This window comes from Ascaphus truei, chromosome 2, assembly GCF_040206685.1.
Source record: "Ascaphus truei isolate aAscTru1 chromosome 2, aAscTru1.hap1, whole genome shotgun sequence".
NCBI classification, from domain to species: domain Eukaryota; kingdom Metazoa; phylum Chordata; class Amphibia; order Anura; family Ascaphidae; genus Ascaphus; species Ascaphus truei.
The window spans coordinates 465,469,178-465,488,870 of NC_134484.1; the positions used below are offsets into that span (position 1 = coordinate 465,469,178).

Consider the following 19,693-nt stretch of genomic DNA (forward strand, 5'->3'; position numbering starts at 1 on the left):
GAAAGATAGAGACAGACACACTGGAAGACTCGCCTTCATTAGGGGGGAATTAGGGCGCACACTAGTGGGTCAAAGAACCAGAACGTAGCTGCACATATTGCAACCCTCTCGGTGCAGAACGATGCACTACAAGGCCGTGTTAAAGCACCAGAAGGCTCAGCAGCGATGCTAACCTCGCTCCGCAGGCCACACTGTACTGCGCAGATATAATCCCACTGTTATATATCTGCACAACCTGTGCATCAGTAAGTTGGAGACGGTTCCCTTAGTAATCATCAAGATGGGGTATACACAGCGCACACTGTAACACACTGAGGTATACACAGTGCACACACAGTAACACGGTTACATATACATGTAACACCTTTCCACCACCACCACCACCACACCCACCCCCACACTTACATAAGTGCCGGCATGTGGACAACCCTGGGTCAGAAAGTGGATAGGATCTTGTCACTTGCTCCTGGAATTAGCAGCTGTGGTGGCCATTCACAAAAAATGCTACTCAGGTGCACGCAGGGACCAGGCAGATCTCAGTCCAGGATCCTCTGAATAGTCTTCCACACAGCTCCAGGGGCTCTGCACACTCACGCTACGCATTTCACTCACAAGAGCTTCATCAGGGTTTTTTAAAAAAAGGAGGAGAGTGGAAGGTATTACCCATGGAAACTTCATCAGAAGTTGCAGGACAAGGAGGAAGGTATTACCCATGGAAACTTCATCAGAAGCTGCAGGACAGGGAGGAAGGTATTACCCATGGAAACTTCATCAGAAGCTGCAGGACAGGGTGGAATGTATTACCCATGGAGACTTCATCAGAAGCTGCAGGACAGGGAGGAAGGTATTACCCATGGAGACTTCATCAGAAGCTGCAGGACAGGGAGGAAGGTATTACCCATGGAGACTTCATCAGAAGCTGCAGGACAGGGAGGAAGGTATTACCCATGGAGACTTCAACAGAAGCTGCAGGACAGGAAGGAAGGTATTACCCATGGAGACTTCATCAGAAGCTGCAGGACAGGGTGGAAGGTATTACCCACGGAAACTTCATCAGAAGCTGCAGGACAGGGAGGAAGGTATTACCCATGGAGACTTCATCAGAAGCTGCAGGACAGGGAGGAAGGTATTATCCATGGAGACTTCATCAGAAGCTGCAGGACAGGGAGGAAGGTATTACCCATGGAGACTTCATCAGAAGCTGCAGGACAGGGAGGAAGGTATTATCCATGGAGACTTCATCAGAAGCTGCAGGACAGGGAGGAAGGTATTACCCATGGAGTATGTGATGGCAGATACAGTAAATATCCGTAAGAAAGAGATTAGACTTTTAGAAAGGAAAGGTATACAGGGATGTGCCGGATAATTGAAAACAGGAAGGATGTTGATACAGGGAGAAATTGGATTGCCATTACTGGGGTCAGGGAGGATTATTTTCCCTTATGAGACAGCATTGGCAAATGTTCCACTGGGGATTTTGGATCAATTGAACTAAAAATATAGGATGAGAATCTCACCCAATTAGAATTGAACAACGGTTGAACTCGATGGACATATGTTTTTTCCACCTAATGTATGATGTGACAAACAGATAAACATCCAGTACGTAGCTGATATGCTTCAATTCAGCAGGACCGGGGAAAAAGGAAACATATTCATTTTTAACCAGATGCAAATAAATAAAACTGTTACTTTAAGGGTGATTGAATCTTTATACGGAAACCAATTACACTAAGTTTTTTTTTTTAAATGAACTGCTACATAGGGCTACCCCTTTAAGAACTGCTATGTGGGGCTACACCTTTAAGAACTGCTATGTGGGGCTACCCCTTTAAGAACTGCTACGTGGGGCTACCCCTTTAAGAACTGCTATGTGGGGCTACACCTTTAAGAACTGCTATGTGGGGCTACCCCTTTAAGAACTGCTACGTGGGGCCACCCCTTTAAGAACTGCTACGTGGGGCCACCCCTTTAAGAACTGCTACGTGGGGCCACCCCTTTAAGGCTGCGCTTATAGTGCCTGGTGACGGCGACGGCGCTCCAAAACAAATCCATTGAATCAGTCGAAAGCGCTTATAGTAAGCGCGACGGAGTGACCAAAAATTTTGAAGCCGGATAAATTAGATTTTTTAGAAACAGTCGCCACATGTGACTGTCTCTAAACCAATCAGAGAGCGCGGCCCACCCCCTTAGTGACGTCACTGGCCTTGTCGCCAGCGACATCGCTTAAAACTAAAGTTTAAACGCGGCCTAAGAACTGCTATGTGGGACTAACCCTTTAAGAACTGCTATGGGGTACTGCCCCTTTAAGAACTGCTATGTGGGACTGCCCCTTTAAGAACAGCGGAGCCCTTTAAAAATATATTGTAGCACAGTGGTATAATATGATTATTAGTACACCATGAAACAAGGGTTAGGTCGCGTCCAGGGTTGTTGCTTGCTGGCGGAGGCGCGCTTCCGCTCGGCCCTGAGCCCCTACAGCCGCAATGAGAGCGGCTTTAGTAGGGGCTCGCCTACGCTTCCGCAAGCGCGCGTAAGCGCAGGTCTTAGGGAAATTTTCAATCTTCGCGCTTGCCGGAGCGCAGGGCCGGTCACGTGAGCGGTTCGCCCAACGAGGGCGAACCAGCTCAGTGATGTCACTGGCCCGCCTGCCGACACCCCCCCGGACGGCGCGCTGTCTAAGGCCAGGGAAAGCACCCGCTTTCCCTCAGCCTCAGCGCGCCTCCGCACGCCAGGATTAACCATGGCCGAGGCCTAAGTGGAGCTGTCACTTGCTCCAGTACAAGTTGAGACAAGTGAACTGGAGATTTAAAAGGACAGCCTCAGCGCCCTGAGAGAGGGGGGGGGGGGGGAGAGGCTGTCTCATACACTACATATCATGAAAGCACTCAGTCATGTAGCATCTCATTGACCGTTATTAACACATCATAAATAAAGATATGTTTAATAGTATTTTCATTGAGACCTAAAACCCTAATGAGATGTATTACTGCCATTAATAACCCACAATATATAACATGCAGTTGTCAGTGGGGGGCTCATCTCTGATTGACGAGAAAATAGTGTGTGCTGCCGTAATCAGGGCTGTGCAGCTTCTGGAAACCCCCCCCCACTGGCGGCCATTTTTAAAAACCACAAAATATTACAGTATTTATTTTTTTAACAATATTTCTGACAAATAAAAAACTGGGAGTGTGCATTCAAAACACACAAAAAAAGGAAATGGTCATTTAATTTATAAATTAAAAAAAATATAATGTTAGTCAATTAAGGTATTTAAAAAAAAATAAAACAGCTTCAGATTTTACAGCTTGGGTTTCTTTGTTCCCGGGGGATGGGGACGTTAGAAGGAACATTACATTGTATGCTACCCATATCCATTTGTATTCTTGCAGAATCAGCTGGCTCATTGTGTGGGCTCGGGGGAAGAATCTATTAGCAAAGCCAAGCAGAGCCGCAGTGAGAAGAAAGCCAGGAAGGTGAGTGAATAATACATGAGTTCACTGCTGCTGATCTCAGGATGAACATTCTCCATACAGGCCTATTCCTCTAATGTAATGACTGCACTAATCCTGTATGAGGTATCATTATTACTGTATTACACCTGGATGAGGTCTCTTACAGTATATATAATGTGTATTACACTGTATGAGGTCTCTTACAGTATATATAATGTGTATTACACCTGTATGAGGTCTCTTACAGTATATATAATGTGTATTACACCTGTATGAGGTCTCTTATAGTATATATAATGTGTATTACACCTGTATGAGGTCTCTTACAGTATATATAATGTGTATTACACCTGTATGAGGTCCCTTACAGTATATATAATGTGTATTACACCTGTATGAGGTCTCTTACAGTATATATAATGTGTATTACACCTGTATGAGGTCTCTTATAGTGTATATATAATGTGTATTACACCTGTATGAGGTCTCTTACAGTATATATAATGTGTATTACACCTGTATGAGGTCTCTTATAGTATATATAATGTGTATTACACTGTATGAGGTCTCTTATAGTGTATATATAATGTGTATTACACTGTATGAGGTCTCTTACAGTATATATAATGTGTATTACACCTGTATGAGGTCTCTTATAGTATATATAATGTGTATTACACTGTATGAGGTCTCTTACAGTATATATAATGTGTATTACACCTGTATGAGGTCTCTTATAGTATATATAATGTGTATTACACTGTATGAGGTCTCTTACAGTATATATAATAACTGTATTACACCTGTATGAGGTCTCTTACAGTATATATAATTACTGTATTACACCTGTATGAGGTCTCTTACAGTATATATAATAACTGTATTACACCTGTATGAGGTCTCTTACAGTATATATAATAACTGTATTACACCTGTATGAGGTCTCTTACAGTATATATAATGTGTATTACACCTGTATGAGGTCTCTTATAGTATATGTGTATTACACTGTATGAGGTCTCTTACAGTATATATAATAACGGTATTATACCTGTATGAGGTCTCTTACGGTATATATAATAACTGTATTACACCTGTATGAGGTCTCTTACAGTATATATAACTGTATTACACCTGTATGAGGTCACTTACAGTATATATAATGTGTATTACACCTGTATGAGGTCTCTTACAGTATATATAATGTGTATTACACCTGTATGAGGTCTCTTACAGTATATATAATGTGTATTACACCTGTATGAGGTCTTTTACAGTATATATAATGTGTATTACACCTGTATGAGGTCTCTTATAGTATATGTGTATTACACTGTATGAGGTCTCTTACAGTATATATAATGTGTATTACACCTGTATGAGGTCTTTTACAGTATATATAATAACTATTACACCTGTATGAGGTCTCTTATAGTATATATATATATATAATGTGTATTACACCTGTATGAGGTCTCTTACAGTATATATGTGTATTACACTTGTATGAGGTCTCTTACAGTATATAATAACTGTATTACACCTGTATACGGTCTCTTACAGTATATATAATGTGTATTACACCTGTATGAGGTCTCTTACAGTATATATAATGTGTATTACACCTGTATGAGGTCTCTTACAGTATATATAATAACTGTATTACACCTGTATGAGGTCTCTTACAGTATATATAATAACTGTATTACACCTGTATGAGGTCTCTTACAGTATATATAATGTGTCTTACATATGTATATGGTCTCTTACAGTATATTACCCCAAATATTCCCTACCCTACGCCAACAGGAGCGTCACCCCAGTAGGAGGACTCAAACTGACTGTTTAACATCCGTGGTTGCAGAGTAATCAATAAATGCTGCATAGCTCCACTTCCCATGTCCCGATAACAACCAGAACCCCCGAATCACCAGGGCGGAGTCTTAAGGAGCTAGGAGAGAGGTCAAAGTTAAAATTACAAGGTCGTCCTACAAAAGGAGAAGGGGAATGTTAGCCCATGGCGGGCACTACCGTGCAAAGCAGACAAAGGAATTAAAAAAAGACAATTATAATCTTTTTTTCTAAATAGAGGTGAACTGAACAATCTGTGAAATAGGCTAAAAATGCTGTATTAACCCCCCCCCCCCCCCCCCACCATTTTTCTATGTTGCTTTACCAGTGCTTGGGAAAGTAGGATATTTGTCTGGCCTGCCTTGCAACCTAAGCCCCTCTCTTGTTACATAATGATTTCTGTTAATGGGTTAATGGTGTTACATTTGATTGCTCTGCCTTCTCCCAGGCCATGTCCAAACTGGGTCTCCGCCAGATACACGGCGTTACCAGGATCACCATCCGCAAATCCAAGAACATCCTGTTTGTCATAACCAAGCCGGACGTCTTCAAGAGCCCCGCATCCGACATCTACATTGTGTTTGGTGAAGCCAAGGTGAGTATAACCCAGATCAACATTCAGAGCTTTATATGGGTTATAAGTGTAGAAGTCTCATTCATTCTTCTTGTACAAACCAACGTGTGCACAGTGCAAACTGTAAGTAAAGGTGGGAGTCACAGTGCAGACTGTAAGTAAAGGTGGGAGTCACAGTGCATACTGTAAGTAAAGGTGGGAGTCACAGTGCAGACTGTAAGTAAAGGTGGGAGTCACAGTGCACACTGTAAGTAAAGGTGGGAGTCACAGTGCAGACTGTAAGTAAAGGTGGGAGTCACAGTGCACACTGTAAGTAAAGGTGGGAGTCACAGTGCATACTGTAAGTAAAGGTGGGAGTCACAGTGCAGACTGTAAGTAAAGGTGGGAGTCACAGTGCATACTGTAAGTAAAGGTGGAAGTCACAGTGCACACTGTAAGTAAAGGTGGGAGTCACAGTGCAGACTGAAAGTAAAGGTGGGAGTCACAGTGCATACTGTAAGTAAAGGTGGAAGTCACAGTGCAGACTGTAAGTAAAGGTGGGAGTCACAGTGCAGACTGTAAGTAAAGGTGGGAGTCACAGTGCAGACTGTAAGTAAAGGTGGGAGTCACAGCGCAGACTGTAAGTAAAGGTGGAAGTCACAGTGCAGACTGTAAGTAAAGGTGGGAGTCACAGTGCAGACTGTAAGTAAAGGTGGGAGTCACAGTGCAGACTGTAAGTAAAGCTGGGAGTCACAGTGCAGACTGTAAGTAAAGGTGGGAGTCACAGCGCAGACTGTAAGTAAAGGTGGGAGTCACAGCGCAGACTGTAAGTAAAGGTGGGAGTCACAGCGCAGACTGTAAGTAAAGGTGGGAGTCACAGTGCAGACTGTAAGTAAAGGTGGGAGTCACAGCGCAGACTGTAAGTAAAGGTGGAAGTCACAGTGCAGACTGTAAGTAAAGGTGGGAGTCACAGTGCAGACTGTAAGTAAAGGTGGGAGTCACAGTGCAGACTGTAAGTAAAGGTGGAAGTCACAGTGCATACTGTAAGTAAAGGTGGGAGTCACAGCGCAGACTGTAAGTAAAGGTGGGAGTCACAGCGCAGACTGTAAGTAAAGGTGGGAGTCACAGCGCAGACTGTAAGTAAAGGTGGGAGTCACAGTGCACACTGTAAGTAAAGGTGGGAGTCACAGCGCAGACTGTAAGTAAAGGTGGGAGTCACAGTGCACACTGTAAGTAAAGGTGGGAGTCACAGTGCAGACTGAAAGTAAAGGTGGGAGTCACAGCGCAGACTGTAAGTAAAGGTGGGAGTCACAGTGCACACTGTAAGTAAAGGTGGGAGTCACAGCGCAGACTGTAAGTAAAGGTGGGAGTCACAGTGCAGACTGTAAGTAAAGGTGGGAGTCACAGTGCATACTGTAAGTAAAGGTGGGAGTCACAGTGCAGACTGTAAGTAAAGGTGGGAGTCACAGTGCAGACTGTAAGTAAAGGTGGGAGTCACAGTGCAGACTGTAAGTAAAGGTGGGAGTCACAGTGCAGACTGTAAGTAAAGGTGGGAGTCACAGTGCATACTGTAAGTAAAGGTGGGAGTCACAGTGCAGACTGTAAGTAAAGGTGGGAGTCACAGTGCAGACTGTAAGTAAAGGTGGGAGTCACAGTGCAGACTGTAAGTAAAGGTGGGAGTCACAGTGCAGACTGTAAGTAAAGGTGGGAGTCACAGTGCATACTGTAAGTAAAGGTGGGAGTCACAGTGCATACTGTAAGTAATGGTGGGAGTCACAGTGCAGACTGTAAGTAAAGGTGGGAGTCACAGTGCAGACTGTAAGTAAAGGTGGAAGTCACAGTGCAGACTGTAAGTAAAGGTGGAAGTCACAGTGCATACTGTAAGTAAAGGTGGGAGTCACAGTGCATACTGTAAGTAAAGGTGGGAGTCACAGTGCAGACTGTAAGTAAAGGTGGGAGTCACAGTGCATACTGTAAGTAAAGGTGGGAGTCACAGTGCAGACTGTAAGTAAAGGTGGGAGTCACAGTGCAGACTGTAAGTAAAGGTGGGAGTCACAGTGCAGACTGTAAGTAAAGGTGGGAGTCACAGTGCAGACTGTAAGTAAAGGTGGGAGTCACAGTGCAGACTGTAAGTAAAGGTGGGAGTCACAGTGCAGACTGTAAGTAAAGGTGGAAGTCACAGTGCATACTGTAAGTAGAGGTGGGAGTCACAGTGCAGACTGTCAGTAAAGGTGGGAGTCACAGTGCAGACTGTAAGTAAAGGTGGGAGTCACAGTGCACACTGTAAGTAAAGGTGGGAGTCACAGTGCATACTGTAAGTAAAGGTAGGAGTCACAGTGCAGACTGTAAGTAAAGGTGGGAGTCACAGTGCAGACTCTAAGTAAAGGTGGGAGTCACAGTGCATACTGTAAGTAAAGGTGGGAGTCACAGTGCAGACTGTAAGTAAAGGTGGGAGTCACAGTGCATACTGTAAGTAAAGGTAGGAGTCACAGTGCAGACTGTAAGTAAAGGTGGGAGTCACAGTGCAGACTCTAAGTAAAGGTGGGAGTCACAGTGCATACTGTAAGTAAAGGTGGGAATCACAGTGCAGACTGTAAGTAAAGGTGGGAGTCACAGTGCATACTGTAAATAAAGGCGGAAGTCACAGTGCATACTGTAAGTAAAGGAAAGGTGGAAGTCACAGTGCATACTGTAAGTAAAGGTGGAAGTCACAGTGCATACTGTAAGTAAAGGTGGGAGTCACAGTGCAGACTGAAAGTAAAGGTGGGAGTCACAGTGCATACTGTAAGTAAAGGTGGGAGTCACAGTGCAGACTGTAAGTAAAGGTGGGAGTCACAGTGCAAACTGTAAGTAAAGGTGGGAGTCACAGTGCATACTGTAAGTAAAGGTGGGAGTCACAGTGCATACTGTAAGTAAAGGTGGAAGTCACAGTGCAGACTGTAAGTAAAGGTGGAAGTCACAGTGCAGACTGTAAGTAAAGGTGGAAGTCACAGTGCAGACTGTAAGTAAAGGTGGGAGTCACAGTGCAGATTGAAAGTAAAGGTGGGAGTCACAGTGCAGACTGTAAGTAAAGGTGGGAGTCACAGTGCATACTTAAAGTAAAGGTGGGAGTCACAGTGCAGACTGTAAGTAAAGGTGGGAGTCACAGTGCATACTTAAAGTAAAGGTGGGAGTCACAGTGCAGACTGTAAGTAAAGGTGGGAGTCACAGTGCATACTGTAAGTAAAGGTGGGAGTCACAGTGCAGACTGTAACTAAAGGTGGGAGTCACAGTGCATACTGTAAGTAAAGGTGGGAGTCACAGTGCAGACTGTAAGTAAAGGTGGGAGTCACAGTGCATACTGTAAGTAAAGGTGGGAGTCACAGTGCATACTGTAAGTAAAGGTGGGAGTCACAGTGCAGACTGTAAGTAAAGGTGGGAGTCACAGTGCAGACTGTAAGTAAAGGTGGAAGTCACAGTGCAGACTGTAAGTAAAGGTGGGAGTCACAGTGCAGACTGTAAGTAAAGGTGGAAGTCACAGTGCATACTGTAAGTAAAGGTGGGAGTCACAGTGCATACTGTAAGTAAAGGTAGAAGTCACAGTGCAGACTAAGTAAAGGTGGAAGTCACAGTGCAGACTGTAAGTAAAGGTGGGAGTCACAGTGCATACTGTAAGTAAAGGTGGGAGTCACAGTGCAGACTGTAAGTAAAGGTGGGAGTCACAGTGCAGACTGTAAGTAAAGGTGGAAGTCACAGTGCATACTGTAAGTAAAGGTGGGAGTCACAGTGCAGACTGTAAGTAAAGGTGGAAGTCACAGTGCATACTGTAAGTAAAGGTGGAAGTCACAGTGCATACTGTAAGTAAAGGTGGGAGTCAAAGTGCAGTGCATACTGTAAGTAAAGGTGGGAGTCACAGTGCAGTGCATACTGTAAGTAAAGGTGGAAGTCACAGTGCAGACTGTAAGTAAAGGTGGAAGTCACAGTGCATACTGTAAGTAAAGGTGGGAGTCACAGTGCATACTGTAAGTAAACGTGGAAGTCACAGTGCAGTGCATACTGTAAGTAAAGGTGGGAGTCACATTGCATACTGTAAGTAAAGGTCTGAGTCACAGTGCAGACTGTAAGTAAAGGTGGGAGTCACAGTGCAGACTGTAAGTAAAGGTGGAAGTCACAGTGCATACTGTAAGTAAAGGTGGAAGTCACAGTGCAGACTGTAAGTAAAGGTGGGAGTCACAGTGCACACTGTAAGTAAAGGTGGGAGTCACAGTGCATACTTAAAGTAAAGGTGGGAGTCACAGTGCAGACTGTAAGTAAAGGTGGGAGTCACAGTACATACTGTAAGTAAAGGTGCGAGTCACAGTGCAGACTGAAAGTAAAGGTGGGAGTCACAGTGCAGACTGTAAGTAAAGGTGGGAGTCACAGTGCATACTTAAAGTAAAGGTGGGAGTCACAGTGCAGACTGTAAGTAAAGGTGGGAGTCACAGTGCATACTGTAAGTAAAGGTGGGAGTCACAGTGCATACTGTAAGTAAAGGTGGGAGTCACAGTGCATACTGTAAGTAAAGGTGGGATTCACAGTGCAGACTGTAAGTAAAGGTGGGAGTCACAGTGCATACTGTAAGTAAAGGTGGGAGTCACAGTGCATACTGTAAGTAAAGGTGGGAGTCACAGTGCAGACTGTAAGTAAAGGTGGGAGTCACAGTGCAGACTGTAAGTAAAGGTGGGAGTCACAGTGCATACTGTAAGTAAAGGTGGGAGTCACAGTGCAGACTGTAAGTAAAGGTGGGAGTCACAGTGCAGACTATAAGTAAAGGTGGGAGTCACAGTGCAGACTGTAAGTAAAGGTGGAAGTCACAGTGCAGACTGTAAGTAAAGGTGGGAGTCACAGTGCAGACTGTAAGTAAAGGTGGGAGTCACAGTGCAGACTGTAAGTAAAGGTGGAAGTCACAGTGCAGACTGTAAGTAAAGGTGGGAGTCACAGTGCAGACTGTAAGTAAAGGTGGGAGTCACAGTGCATACTGTAAGTAAAGGTGGGAGTCAAAGTGCAGTGCATACTGTAAGTAAAGGTGGGAGTCACAGTGCATACTGTAAGTAAAGGTGGAAGTCACAGTGCAGTGCATACTGTAAGTAAAGGTGGGAGTCACATTGCATACTGTAAGTAAAGGTCTGAGTCACAGTGCAGACTGTAAGTAAAGGTGGGAGTCACAGTGCAGACTGTAAGTAAAGGTCTGAGTCACAGTGCAGACTGTAAGTAAAGGTGGGAGTCACAGTGCAGACTGTAAGTAAAGGTGGAAGTCACAGTGCATACTGTAAGTAAAGGTGGAAGTCACAGTGCAGACTGTAAGTAAAGGTGGGAGTCACAGTGCACACTGTAAGTAAAGGTGGGAGTCACAGTGCAGACTGAAAGTAAAGGTGGGAGTCACAGTGCATACTGTAAGTAAAGGTGGGAGTCACAGTGCATACTGTAAGTAAAGGTGGGAGTCACAGTGCAGACTGAAAGTAAAGGTGGGAGTCACAGTGCAGACTGTAAGTAAAGGTGGGAGTCACAGTGCATACTTAAAGTAAAGGTGGGAGTCACAGTGCAGACTGTAAGTAAAGGTGGGAGTCACAGTACATACTGTAAGTAAAGGTGGGAGTCACAGTGCAGACTGAAAGTAAAGGTGGGAGTCACAGTGCAGACTGTAAGTAAAGGTGGGAGTCACAGTGCATACTGAAAGTAAAGGTGGGAGTCACAGTGCAGACTGTAAGTAAAGGTGGGAGTCACAGTGCATACTGTAAGTAAAGGTGGGAGTCACATTGCATACTGTAAGTAAAGGTGGGAGTCACAGTGCATACTGTAAGTAAAGGTGGGAGTCACAGTGCAGACTGTAAGTAAAGGTGGGAGTCACAGTGCAGACTGTAAGTAAAGGTGGGAGTCACAGTGCATACTGTAAGTAAAGGTGGGAGTCACAGTGCAGACTGTAAGTAAAGGTGGGAGTCACAGTGCATACTGTAAGTAAAGGTGGGAGTCACAGTGCAGACTGTAAGTAAAGGTGGGAGTCACAGTGCAGACTGTAAGGAAAGGTGGGAGTCACAGTGCAGACTGTAAGTAAAGGTGGAAGTCACAGTGCAGACTGTAAGTAAAGGTGGGAGTCACAGTGCAGACTGTAAGTAAAGGTGGGAGTCACAGTGCAGACTGTAAGTAAAGGTGGGAGTCACAGTGCAGACTGTAAGTAAAGGTGGAAGTCACAGTGCACACTGTAAGTAAAGATGGGAGTCACAGTGCAGACTGTAAGTAAAGGTGGGAGTCACAGTGCATACTGTAAGTAAAGGTGGGAGTCAAAGTGCAGTGCATACTGTAAGTAAAGGTGGGAGTCACAGTGCAGTGCATACTGTAAGTAAAGGTGGAAGTCACAGTGCAGACTGTAAGTAAAGGTGGAAGTCACAGTGCATACTGTAAGTAAAGGTGGGAGTCACAGTGCATACTGTAAGTAAAGGTGGAAGTCACAGTGCAGTGCATACTGTAAGTAAAGGTGGGAGTCACATTGCATACTGTAAGTAAAGGTCTGAGTTACAGTGCAGACTGTAAGTAAAGGTGGGAGTCACAGTGCAGACTGTAAGTAAAGGTGGAAGTCACAGTGCATACTGTAAGTAAAGGTGGAAGTCACAGTGCAGACTGTAAGTAAATGTGGGAGTCACAGTGCAGACTGTAAGTAAAGGTGGGAGTCACAGTGCAGACTGAAAGTAAAGGTGGGAGTCACAGTGCATACTGTAAGTAAAGGTGGGAGTCACAGTGCAGACTGAAAGTAAAGGTGGGAGTCACAGTGCAGACTGTAAGTAAAGGTGGGAGTCACAGTGCATACTTAAAGTAAAGGTGGGAGTCACAGTGCAGACTGAAAGTAAAGGTGGGAGTCACAGTACATACTGTAAGTAAAGGTGGGAGTCACAGTGCAGACTGAAAGTAAAGGTGGGAGTCACAGTGCAGACTGTAAGTAAAGGTGGGAGTCACAGTGCATACTTAAAGTAAAGGTGGGAGTCACAGTGCAGACTGTAAGTAAAGGTGGGAGTCACAGTTCATACTGTAAGTAAAGGTGGGAGTCACAGTGCAGACTGTAAGTAAAGGTGGGAGTCACAGTGCATACTGTAAGTAAAGGTGGGAGTCACAGTGCAGACTGTGAGTAAAGGTGGGAGTCACAGTGCAGACTGTAAGTAAAGGTGGGAGTCACAGTGCAGACTGTAAGTAAAGGTGGGAGTCACAGTGCAGACTGTAAGTAAAGGTGGGAGTCACAGTGCAGACTGTAAGTAAAGGTGGGAGTCACAGTGCAGACTGTAAGTAAAGGTGGGAGTCACAGTGCAGACTGTAAGTAAAGGTGGAAGTCACAGTGCAGACTGTAAGTAAAGGTGGGAGTCACAGTGCAGACTGTAAGTAAAGGTGGGAGTCACAGTGCAGACTGTAAGTAAAGGTGGAAGTCACAGTGCAGACTGTAAGTAAAGGTGGGAGTCACAGTGCAGACTGTAAGTAAAGGTGGAAGTCACAGTGCAGACTGTAAGTAAAGGTGGAAGTCACAGTGCAGACTGTAAGTAAAGGTGGGAGTCACAGTGCAGACTGTAAGTAAAGGTGGGAGTCACAGTGCAGACTGTAAGTAAAGGTGGGAGTCACAGTGCAGACTGTAAGTAGAGGTGGGAGTCACAGTGCAGACTGTAAGTAAAGGTGGAAGTCACAGTGCAGACTGTAAGTAAAGGTGGGAGTCACAGTGCAGACTGTAAGTAAAGGTGGGAGTCACAGTGCAGACTGTAAGGAAAGGTGGGAGTCACAGTGCAGACTGTAAGTAAAGGTGGAAGTCACAGTGCATACTGTAAGTAAAGGTAGGAGTCACAGTGCATACTGTAAGTAAAGGTGGGAGTCACAGTGCAGACTGTAAGTAAAGGTGGAAGTCACAGTGCATACTGTAAGTAAAGGTGGGAGTCACAGTGCAGACTGTAAGTAAAGGTGGGAGTCACAGTGCAGACTGTAAGTAAAGGTGGGAGTCACAGTGCAGACTGTAAGTAAAGGTGGGAGTCACAGTGCAGACTGTAAGTAAAGGTGGGAGTCACAGTGCATACTGTAAGTAAAGGTGGGAGTCACAGTGCATACTGTAAGTAAAGGTGGGAGTCACAGTGCATACTGTAAGTAAAGGTGGGAGTCACAGTGCATACTGTAAGTAAAGGTGGGAGTCACAGTGCATACTGTAAGTAAAGGTGGGAGTCACAGTGCAGACTGTAAGTAAAGGTGGGAGTCACTCTGCTGTGTAAGAATCTTTAGGAATGAATTGGTTAGATATTCTGTTTCTGATGCAACGAATGTATAAAAGTATAGGCTAAAAATGTACCTCGATCAGTAAGATAGCTTTCTAATGGGTCGAAATGACTGTTTTCTTGAAGTCTTGTTCAATATATCTAAAATTACATTACAATATTCTTTTTTTATTGGCCTCTTAGGAAAACTAGAGGAAAATCCTTGCTGTGCTAAAACTAACAATAAACACAATAGTTCCTATAATAAATACTAAGTGAATGAATCCTTAGGGTGCGTAATGACGTGCCTTGAACCTCACAATGGCCGGCACTCTGGGGCCCCATATGATAAGGGAATGTCCTTTCAATTTTGTTTGCCCTCTAGAGGCAGATTACAGTCATCTCTCCACTTCCGTTCCGCGCCAATAAGGGATGGTCTCAAGCATGTGATCGCTACCCCCAAGCAGTCACGTGGTTGTGATCCCAGAAGACGTAGGTGCCGCTGGTCTTCAGGCATGGAAAGGGTTAATAGAGATGTAGCCTACAATAGTAATAATCCCCTCAGAAATAGACCATTTCTGAATCAAATGAAGAAAAAGAAACCATAATGAACAAAAAAACATGTCTAAAGTGCCACCTCACGCACCTCCGTTTGCTCTCAAAATGGTTGGAGAGTTAAGTTCTGTGATGGTGTCTTTGGCTGGACAACGAGTAGGGATGCTGCTGAATCTTACATCTCAGGGCAGCTTCTTTGGCCGGACATAACTGGGAGGTAGCAAGTCAGCTTAGCCTGCGAGTGACTGCAATTGGGTGGCCGTTGGCAGGCCGCTACTTTGGTGCCCTATTTTCTGGGGGTCTCCGCTTCCCTCGCATCTCAAACTCTCCCATTACAGATCGAAGATCTCTCACAGCAAGTCCACAAGGCTGCCGCAGAAAAGTTCAAAGTCCCCATGGAGCACTCCCCCCTCATCACGGAGACTGCTCCCACCCTGACTATTAAGGAGGAGAGCGAGGAGGAAGAAGAGGTAAGGGCAGGAATCTCAGATCGTCAAACTGATGACTCATTGAAATGTATTCATTACACTGCTAATAGTGCCGATCTGCACTAGAACAAGGAAACTCCCATTATATTATATAGCATTGAATGAGCGTCCAGCTGTAGCACAGATGGAAAAGAAAAAAAAAACCTTAGCACGCTGGAAGAAAAGTATTGTGAGAGAGCAGGAAGCCAGTTACCAGGAGGTGGTACAGACAGAAACCCATTGTGTATCTGCATATCTTCTACCAGAGATTGGTTCATTTAAAGGAAACTAATCTATGCCTGGTTAGTATTTCTCGAGGTAACATTACAACTTTTTCAGTCCTCACACTCGGACCTGCATTAGAAAGATTGCAAAGAACGCCGTGCTGGTCCTTTCTTCCATGTAGTAACAAAGGAGGAGAGGGAGTAGGGGGTATGACACCTTTTATTGGATCAACAAGTAGTTGATCTGTTACAAGCTTTCCAACCTCTTAGGCTAAGGCCCCGCTCCCAGAGTCAGCGCACCCGCACTGCAGATAGGCGGGGCGCTGACATACACAGACCGCGATATGCGGTCTGTAGGGAGCGGGAGCCGGAGTGGGAGGTGGGCGGGAGTGGGAGGCTTGACAGGGAGGGGGGGCGTGGCTTGAGCGGAGGGACCCGCTACTCTCCCCCCCCTCCCTCCACGGACTCGGGCTGGAGCTGCTGCGGGTAAGTTTAAACACACACACACGCAGGCACTCATACATATATACACACACACACACACACACACACACACACACACACACACACACACACAGGCAGGCACTCACGCACTCATACACACACACACACACACACACACACACAGACAGACAGAGGCAGGCACTCACGCACTCGGGCACACACATACACACACAGACAGGCACGCACGCACTCAGGCACACACACAGAAAGGCACTCACCTGCTTTCACTCCACACTCCTCCCCGCTCCCCGAAGCCTCTCCTCCTCCCGAAGCCTCCCCTCCCCATTGGCTCACAGCCACACCACGTGACGCGTCAACGCTAGGGAACACCATTCTCTTGTGTCTCCTAGCGGCTGACGCGCCACAGCGTGTAGTCAGCTGTGCCGCCAGGGGGGACCGGGACCGGCTCGCGAGGATTCCCCTGCTGGTGGGGAACTCGCGACATGGCCACCCGCGCCAACGAGCGCAGCGGGACCGAGGCCTTAGGTAACCCTGATGAAGGACCCGGAGAGGTTGGAAAGCTTGTAACATATCAACTACTTGTTGGGCAAATAACAGGTATCATACACCCCCTACTCCCCTACTCCCCTCTTTGTTACTACATTAGAAACATTGGAATCACCACTTAATAGGTCATCTCGGATCGGGCATCAATGTCATGGTATTGTGGGGTACGAGGGACTACTGTTTATTTGTATTTTTTTTCCATACCAGGAATACCACAACTTTTTATTTACAAAGCTACAGTTTCATTCCTTTTTGTAGATTAAAACTGATTTTATTTTAGAAATACTCCCTCGCATTCTGCATTTAAAACAATGAATAATCCTTTCTTAAAAATAAAAGTTCAAAACGCGTTTCCCCTGGACGTGTCGAATTTCTTAAAATCGGAGTATTGCTACATTATCTAAATGCTACTGCACAGAGTAATGCGATTACTATGAATTTTCTTTCGAAGAACGTGCTGGAAGACAGCCAGGTTGGTCAATCTTTCAAGGTTTGTAACCTCTTAATTTAGAGGTTGAAAGGGAAACTGAGATGTTCTTATTTTCCCCCCCATGATTCGGTTAACTTTAATTGTTGATGTAATTTATGGACGAGCGAGAGAGGCCGAAGTGAATTCAGATTAATTGCTCATCTTTGTGACTTCGGCTTTTGCAACCACATGAACGTGTCTCCGTCCTCGGTGTAGCCTACGTAAAGCCCAGAGGTCCAGATTTAACAAATGGTACTAAACGTTGGTGCACGCTAAAGCCCTTTCATTTCAACGTGGCTTAAGATGCTCTTACCCTTAACCTTCTTTAGGAAGATGAGGCCGGAGAGGATGGGTTTGTGCTGTTCTAGCAGAAACCACAGAAGTGCTTAATGAATCAGAGTCCCTGCAGCGTCCAATGGCACAGCAAGCAGCATGGAGCCTAGTGGCAAAAGGGGGAAGGGTATGGTAGCTGGAGGGTGGACTCATCTTCTTTAGCATGGAGATATGGTCATTTTAAAATGTACGCAGTGCTGTATGGGACCCTAATGAATTTGCCTAAATCTCTGGGAGATGAAGGGCCACTGCTGAAGCGTGCAGCTGCGCTGAGCAGTAACCATGCAGACATCGCCCGCCTGTGCAGGAGTCCTCACTGCTCCCTCTGTGTTGTAGGTGGATGAGACCGGGCTCGAGGTGAGAGACATTGAGCTGGTGATGGCACAAGCCAACGTGTCCCGTGCGAAGGCCGTGCGGGCGCTCAGGCACAACAACAATGACATTGTGAATGCCATCATGGTAAGGATGCTGGGAATAGACTATGGACATCTCCAGGGATCCGCTGTCCCACCCCACACACTGCACTACTGTACCATCCAAATGACACAGGCCTGGCTATCGTTTCAAATCTATATAAGACAAGTGGTATCTTACAATTACACGTCACAAACTCTCTAATGGCCCACAAACCGATTACGGTTTAATAAATTACCCAAGTCCCAATACTTCTCCATAAACACATCTACTGTTTTGCTGACTGTTACCCCAGGGTGCTCAACTCCAGGTTTTCAGGCTAATCCAGCTCCAGCTTCCCCTCCCCCCCACAACAGGTCAAGTTTTCAGGATATCCCAGCTTCAGCATAGGTGGCTCAATCAGGCTCAGTGGAGGTCTGCACCACCTGTGCTGAAGCAGGAATATTTTGAACACGTGACCTGTTGGGGGGGGGGGGGGAGAAGCTTGAGGATGTGAGTTGGACCCCCTGTATTATCCTATTGACAGATTACAGAACACTTCTACAATCCTAAAAACACAAACATAGAAAACATCTGACGATGCTATAGAACCCCTTGTACTGTCCAGTAAACCCATTAAAGAACTCCCTGTATTAGTCTATTAACCCATCACAGATTATCTCTCCTGTGCTACAATGATCTCTGTAATGTAATGATCCCTGTAATGCGGGGAGGCCCTAGCAGCATCTTCTTCCCTCCTCTCCTCCATTCCAAAAAATCTATTTCCATCCCGAGTCACACCGCCTGTCCAAGTCCTATTCCTTCCCCCGTCTCTCGCGAGACACTATTACTAAACTTACCGTAGGAGACACACAAACGTAGAAGTCATCCATGTCACAATCTCCATATGTACCTGAAGGTGCAGTGAACCGCTGCTGGGCAGCGAAACAATATAGACTGGTGTGCATCCTTGTGTTTACCGACCAATTGCCACTGTATCCAACGGATGCGGTTCAGTCTGGATGCTCTCGGAGTTGGAATTTTCCCGTTTTACTTGGGGTATCCGGAAAGGTGCGCGTGTCGTGCCTCATTATCCCTGAAGCGTTAGGACTTGTGTTTAAAATGTTCTTCCTATGTTTCTTCACAGGAATTAACAATGTAGCTGCTGGCCAGATCGCAAGACATCACTGTATCCTTCACCCACCTCTGTCCCTGCCTCACTGTATAGATGCACAGTTACTCCGTTTAACAGTTCCTTATTAGACTTGCATATAGTCCTACTAGTTTGCACCGATGATGCTGCTCAATAAAACCTGCCTGATATACCTAACGACCCTGGTTTTAATTCTTGTAACCGCCAGTCTGTCTGGTTTCTTTTAACTAGGCATATACTAATATGGCAAAAAATAAAAAGCCCTCAGCCGTTTAATGCATCGTCTGCCCCCGTCAGCCATATAATATATCTGTCACGGGAGACCAGGACAATAACACGAGGGATCGGAACACTAGACAGAACTGCAGAGTTGAACAAAAGTGAATTTATTGGAAAATGTTTCCACAAACCTCCAGTACATAAAACGCGCACACAAACTCTCACAACTGGGGAACAACCTAAAATCCTAGGTGAAGGGACTTCTGTGCAGAAGTTTACCCCGATACATGTCCTCAAACTCGTGGTAGCATAGGCAGTCCTGCCTTGTACGCTGCTAGCCAACAGTTTTAATGTTTAAAACCCTCCACAAGTCTCCGGAACACCCTCGGACAGCTTCGGATATTCAAAGGATCCACTTCAGCTCTCGGAGTATGCTGCAACAAGTCTCTAGAACCAAAGTTGGGTTCCTTCTCATATATCCTTCAGTCGACTTAACCAACATGGAGGATGGAGGGCCGGTCAATCCCAGAGCGGATTGTCTGTGTGGTCCAATCAGTGAGTGAGGGCTTGCCTGCATGGGACCAATCCCTAAGCGAGTAGACACATGGACGCACTTGTCAAGCGGGGCATTTAAATGGAACCATGAGAATTGCACCAACAGGGCACAGTCCCGGCAAAGGTTCCCCGTGGTCCTTCCAATACCTGCTGTAATGAGAAGCTACTCTGTGTCTGGGCCAAACAATGGTCCCCCCCTGTGGGAAGCCACTTCCCCCACA

The 19,693-nt window shown here is 45.5% G+C and overlaps 1 protein-coding gene across 1 annotated transcript in view; it reads left to right on the top strand.

The window, feature by feature from the left end:
* LOC142487948 (uncharacterized) overlaps window positions 1-18,875 on the top strand; it is a 93,596-nt gene extending 74,721 nt beyond the window's left edge. Inside the window, exons 5-9 of the mRNA XM_075588115.1 lie at window positions 3,396-3,479; window positions 5,758-5,904; window positions 14,987-15,118; window positions 17,489-17,611; window positions 18,693-18,875. Coding sequence (XP_075444230.1) covers window positions 3,396-3,479; window positions 5,758-5,904; window positions 14,987-15,118; window positions 17,489-17,611; window positions 18,693-18,707 — 501 coding nt within the window. The 3' untranslated portion in view covers window positions 18,708-18,875. The remainder of the gene's footprint in view (window positions 1-3,395; window positions 3,480-5,757; window positions 5,905-14,986; window positions 15,119-17,488; window positions 17,612-18,692) is intronic.
* Window positions 18,876-19,693: the final 818 nt, after the last annotated feature.